General features: G+C 34.6%; 1 protein-coding gene across 1 annotated transcript; it reads left to right on the plus strand.

Annotated features, from left to right (window-relative positions):
- Positions 1 to 3740: 3740 nt before the first annotated feature.
- LOC107902148 (uncharacterized) lies at positions 3741 to 5183 on the plus strand. Its single transcript, XM_016828371.2, has 3 exons — positions 3741 to 3827; positions 3918 to 4022; positions 4240 to 5183. The coding sequence occupies exons 1-3, from the start codon at positions 3741 to 3743 to the stop codon at positions 4507 to 4509; spliced, it is 462 nt and encodes a 153-aa protein (XP_016683860.1). The 3' UTR covers positions 4510 to 5183.
- Positions 5184 to 6000: the final 817 nt, after the last annotated feature.

Consider the following 6000-nt stretch of genomic DNA (forward strand, 5'->3'; position numbering starts at 1 on the left):
TAAATTATTTTAAATCCCTGAGCATTAGCGGTGCATCATCAAAAACGCCGCTAAAGCACTGAGCATTAGCGGTGCTTTATTAAAAACGCCACTAAATCCCCGAAAACTAAGAAAACGGCGTCGTTGGGCTTAGGTTTCTTTGCGGCGCTTTTCCAAAAACGCCGCTAAAGCCCTGAACATTAGCGGTGCGTACATAAAAACGCCGCTAAATTCTCGAAAGCTCAGTAAACGGCGTCGTTGGGCTTAGGTTTTTTTGCGGCGCTTTCCCGGAAACGCTGCTAAATCCCTGAGCATTAGCGGCGCTTTCTTAAAAATGCCGCTAAATCCCCGAAAGCTCAGTAAACGATGTCGTTGGGCTTACGTTTTTTTGCGGCGCTTTCCCAGAAACGCCGCTAAAGCCTTGAGCATTAGCGGCGCTTTCTTAAAAACGCCGCTAAATCCCTGAAAGCTCAGTAAACGGCGTCGTTGGGCTTAGGTTTTTTTGCGGCACTTTCCCATAACACCGCTAAAGCCCTGAGCATTAGCGGCGCTTACTTAAAAACGCCGCTAAATCCTCGAAAGCTCAGTAAACAGCGTCGTTGGGCTTAGGTTTGTTTGCGGCGCTTTCTCATAAACGCCGCTAAAGCCCTGAGCATTAGCGGCGCTTACTTAACAAATGCTGCTAAATCCCCGAAAGCTCAGTAAACGGCGAGTTGGGCTCAGGTTTTTTTGTGGCGCTTTTTCTAAAATGCCGCTAAAGCCCTGAGCATTGGCGGCACTTACTTAAAAAATGCCGCTAAATCCCCTAAAGCTCAATAAACGGCGTCGTTGGGCTTAGGTTTTTTGTGGTGCTTTTTCAGAAACGCCGCTAAAGCCCTGAGCATTAGCGGCGCTTTATTAAAAAACGCCTCTAGATCCCCGAAAGCTCGGAAAACGGTGTCGTTGGGCTTAGTTATTTTGCGGCGCTTTATGGAAAACGCCACTAATGCTTATTTTCAGCGACGTTTTCCATGAAGCGCCGCTAATGATCGATCTTTAGCGGCTTTTGTTATCCAACCGCCGCTAAAAGCCTGTTTTGGTGTAGTGCATCCGCATCCGTAGTGAGCGGAGGAACACAATTGTAACCTTCAAGAGTCTGCTCAATGACATAATTCAGTTTTAGCAACAGTGGCAGTGCCAGCAAAGTCACAAGAACCAGGTGCCTTTGCCCTACATTGGTTAAGCAATAGAAGATATTGTTTGTATTATCAAGAAAATGTTTCTGCTAGTATTAAAATTTGCACCTATGCAATTGCTATTTGGACTGCTAATGATGTTCAAAGGTCAAAGCATTGAATAAAGGACATGATAATGCATTACTCCTGCCTCAAAGCCTAAATATTGTGGATTGGGCGGATCTAAGTTGGATATAGATATCATGTGGAGTGTTCTTATGCTGTTGAGGTTGGCTAGTTCGAATGTTCACTTTGGTATCTGTATGTGGACTGTTCTTTTTCTTGTTTATGTTACTGCAATGAGATTACTATTAATTACAATCATTAATTCATTTACTTGCAATGGTTGCATACCTTGTTTCTCAACCTATTGTATCAGCCCATTCTTCTATCCTCTTCTAAGTGTTTGTTTGTAGCTGACAACTGCAACTTTTCATGTTGCTATACTTCCAACTTTGCTGTATTTAGGATTTACAAAACTATTTGATATTATTATTTTTTAACTAGCAACTAAGGCAACTCGAATCCATGCCACACTTTAAATAGTGAACCATCAAGTCATTACATCAGATTCTAAGTGATAGTATTTTTAGCTCAAGCTTATTAAACCACACCATAGGTTTTAAGGTGAAATAAAATAAAGTAAATTGTTAATTTTATGATGTATTGTAGCGCCTTTAGTATTGTTTATACGATATATTTATGTGTTTAAATTTTATTTTTCTCATATTTCAATCTATTTATTTATTTTAATATTGTATATTATTATGATTATTAGCTTCAAATCATACATTTCATTATTTATTATATGTTATTTTTAAGCACACATCAATGTTCTAAATCTATGGTTTCCACACTCATACGCATGTGATAGAATTTTTAATATGATCGAAGAATTTCACTTAGAGATATTTATGGACCGATCGAATCAAGTTAGGGTTTATAAAAAGAGAGTTAGATCTCTTATTAAAGTTCATTCGGTTTGGCCAAATCACCTATTTCATTATTGTAAAAATAAGAAAATACTTATAATGTTTTTATGGTAATACTTATATATTTTTATAAATCAAAATAAAATCAATTTTTTTATTATTAAAATTTCAACTCAAGCTAAATTTTAAATTTTTTTGTGAAAATTTAAGGTTGAGTCAGATTAAACAATAAGTTGGTTGTGAACAGTTGAGAAAGGCATGTAAATATGTAATTTATAAATTTTAAGAAATGATAAAATATTTTATTTTCAAAGAAAAAAATAAAAAATAAAAAAATATAGGCAATAGCCTAATGGTTAAAGTGTTAGTTTCCCCTTTGACAATATGAGTTCGTGCCTCTTTCTTCTTACCTTTCATTTCATCTTTTTAAATGTGATTTGGGTTCAAGTTACGTTAAATACGTTTGTTGTTCGGACTTTACTTTATATTATTATAATTAAAAAAAAGTAATTTAATAACATTTCCTGAAGTTAGTTGTTTTATAAATTCATTTTAATATTCTAAGCAAAATTCTTTCATCACCCATAGTTGGATGTTGATTTCGTATTTTTCCCCTTATTTCCTTTTCATTGTCCTACTTTTAATATTTTTGAAGGGGCTGAATTAAGTTTTTTTTTCTCTCTAGTAAAAATGTAATTTCATCATTTTAATAGTTTATATCTTTATAATTTTAAAAGATTAAATCAAAATTTTATCATTTTAAGAGGGAACAAAGTGTAATTTTACCATTACTAATTTAAATTGTATTAAATTGTAAAGGGGCTAAAGATGAAATTTCTATTTTAGGGGGAGTTGGGCGCCTGCTAACCCCTTGGCTAAGCTAGCACAAATGTAATTTGATTATTATATTAACTTATAATTTTACTATTGTTATAAAGATTAAATCATAATTTTATTATTATGGGATCAAAGAGTAAATCTACCGTATATTAATTAAAACTTTAAAGAATTTAAACAGTTTAAAACGATATTTTCTCATTTTAAGAAAAAAATAAGTTAAAAAGAAGATGTTAAAATTACCAAGACTTGAGATGTCTACAAAGTAAAAATGGCAAACTGGATTTGAGTAATGAATAGTTACACATTTCATAATAAAAAAAATTATGTTATTTCAGCATATTCGTTACGATATAATTCTATTCAAACAATTATTGTAAAAAAATCCAAGAATTTGTTATTTAAAGTCTTTATGTTATATATTTTTTAACAATGTGGGATTATTAACATTGCAAACTACAAACGAGAACTAAACCCAATATTATTATTTGGAATTTAGTTTTGTTAGCTTGTAAGGACCATAAGCTATTTCAGATGGCTAATAGAGTGATCAAGTGATATGGAAATGGAAAAAAGGCAGAAAGCGATGGAGGGGATTGTTCTCTGGCTCATTTTGCTTAATTTCTAATTTAATCCAATACTTTTAACTACATTCTAACATCATCTTAACATAGATCTTATCAAAAGGCTTCAACCCAATGTACCATATGTTATGCTTTCGTTATGTTTTCTATGTTTTTCTTGAGAGAATTTTGAACCTTAGTTTTGGATTAAACTGATGAGGCCTGGGTTTTCCGGAGGGGAATTGGCCTACCAGCAGCTTTGCAGTGAGATCACAGTAGACTTCAATGATTGCTCGAATCAAGTTCTGAGTTCAACACCTGATCATGTCTTCAACTTTGAATTCCTTTCTTTGAGACTGTATGTTCTTACTACATCATTGGCTTGAGTGCAGGTCCTTGAGATGGAATCTCTATTTTTAAACCCCGATTACTGCCGAGTTGATCTAGCTGAGCTGCTCCGAGCCATTCAAACACAGGAAAAGCAGAAATTGCATTTGGTATGTCTCTAGTCATTTTTGTACCATTGCTCCTCAGATTATTTTATTGAACAATGGAATTATAATTTAATGTTGCCATTCTATGTTATCAGAGATGAGTGTCAGGTACGGGTATATAAAATTCAATTTCGATATTATATTAAATGTATATGATACATATTCTTTGTCATCAACCTTCTTACATCTATGGCTATATATATATATTCTGTATACATAGACTGCCACGATTCAGGTCTTGAAGAAGGCAGGTCGTCCGTCGGAGCGTGTGGAGAACCATGAGAATTGCTCATTTAAGATACCAATGGAGCATGAATGTGTGCATCTCCAGGAGATAACAGAAGCTGCCGGAACCAAAGAAGCAGAAGCAAATGCCGAGTATGATAATGCTCTCAAGGAAGCCATTAGAGGAGTGCAAGAAGCTGTAACCGCCATTAACGAACATTTAGAAGAAGTGAGATATGAAATTTCAGCCCTTGAAATAGAGTAAGTTGTAGTTGAATAATTAATATTTGGAGAAATAAAACAAAGAAAATGATAAAGAATATAATGGAGAAGAGAAATAAATTTTGTATGGAAAAATTCTTTCAAATAAGCTTTTATTTCAAGCACACAAGTTAATTATTCTTCATCACATACAACTCTTTATATAGGAGTTGTAAGTGACTATTCATCTATATCACTATATGCTAGGAGTTGTGACTATTCATGCATGTGTGTATCCTTTCATATTCAAGCCTCTTAACTTTTCATCTTCAAGTCTCTTCACTATTCATATTCAAGTCTCTTCACTCTTCTAACTTTTCATAATTTATTTGTGCAAGGTTAATTTAATTATGTGCCAACAATGCCTCCCTTAAATTAAACTTGCTTTGAACTCCCAACCTTTCAACATTTTTCTTGAAGACTTGTCCACTTAGAGGCTTTGTGAAGATATCAGCCATCTGATCTTCCGTCTTGCAATATTCAACTTGAACATCACCATTATTCACTAGTTCCCTCAAGAAGTGATATCGAATGCGAATGTGTTTTGTCCTTCTATGAAGAACTGGATCTTTTGTGACCGAAATAGTAGAACTATTGTCACAAAACAAAATTGTTGACTTGCTTTGCTTCTGCTTAAGACTTTCCAAAATTCCACGTAACCAAATCAATTGACATCCTGCATAAAATGCAGCGATATATTCAGCTTCTGTAGTCGAAAGCACCACAATTGATTGTTTCTTTGAACTCCATGAAACTGTACCACTCCTAAGGTGAAAAACATAACTAGAAGTGCTTCTGCTATCATCAATGCTTCCTGCTAAATCACTATCCGTATAACCAATGAGATCAACTAATGTATTAGCTTTATAGAAAATTCCATAATCAATGGTTCCCTTCACATATCTCAATATTCCCTTGGCAGCCTCCCAGTGATTGGAGTAAGGTTTCTCCATGAATCTACTCACCAAACTAACAGCATACACGATGTCAGGCCTTGTCGAAGTCAGATACATCAACTTCCCAACCAAACTTCTGAATATGGTGGAATTGACAAGCTTTCCTTCACCCTCTTTAGATAACTTCAGACCTGTAATGCATGGAGTAGAGACTGGATTCGCATTTTCCATCATGAACTTTTTTAGAACTTCCTTTGCGTAGCTCTCTTGTGAAATAAAAATTCCTTTCTTGGATTGATGAACTTCAATACCAAGAAAATGATGAAGTTCTCCCAAATCTGTCATCTTAAATTCTGCCATCATTGAGTGCTGAAATTCTTTCAACATCTTCACATCATTTCCTGTGAAAATAAGATCATCAACATAGAGACTAACAACCATGAATCTTCCTTGATAATTGCCTTTGATGTAGAGAGTATGCTCATATGGAGATTTCTGGAATCCACACTTCTGAAAATAAGAATCGATTCGGCTGTACCAAGCTCGGGGTGATTGCTTCAACCCGTACAAAGCTTTCTTCAACTTGTAAACTTTTTCTT

This window comes from Gossypium hirsutum, chromosome D06, assembly GCF_007990345.1.
Source record: "Gossypium hirsutum isolate 1008001.06 chromosome D06, Gossypium_hirsutum_v2.1, whole genome shotgun sequence".
NCBI lineage: Eukaryota > Viridiplantae > Streptophyta > Magnoliopsida > Malvales > Malvaceae > Gossypium > Gossypium hirsutum.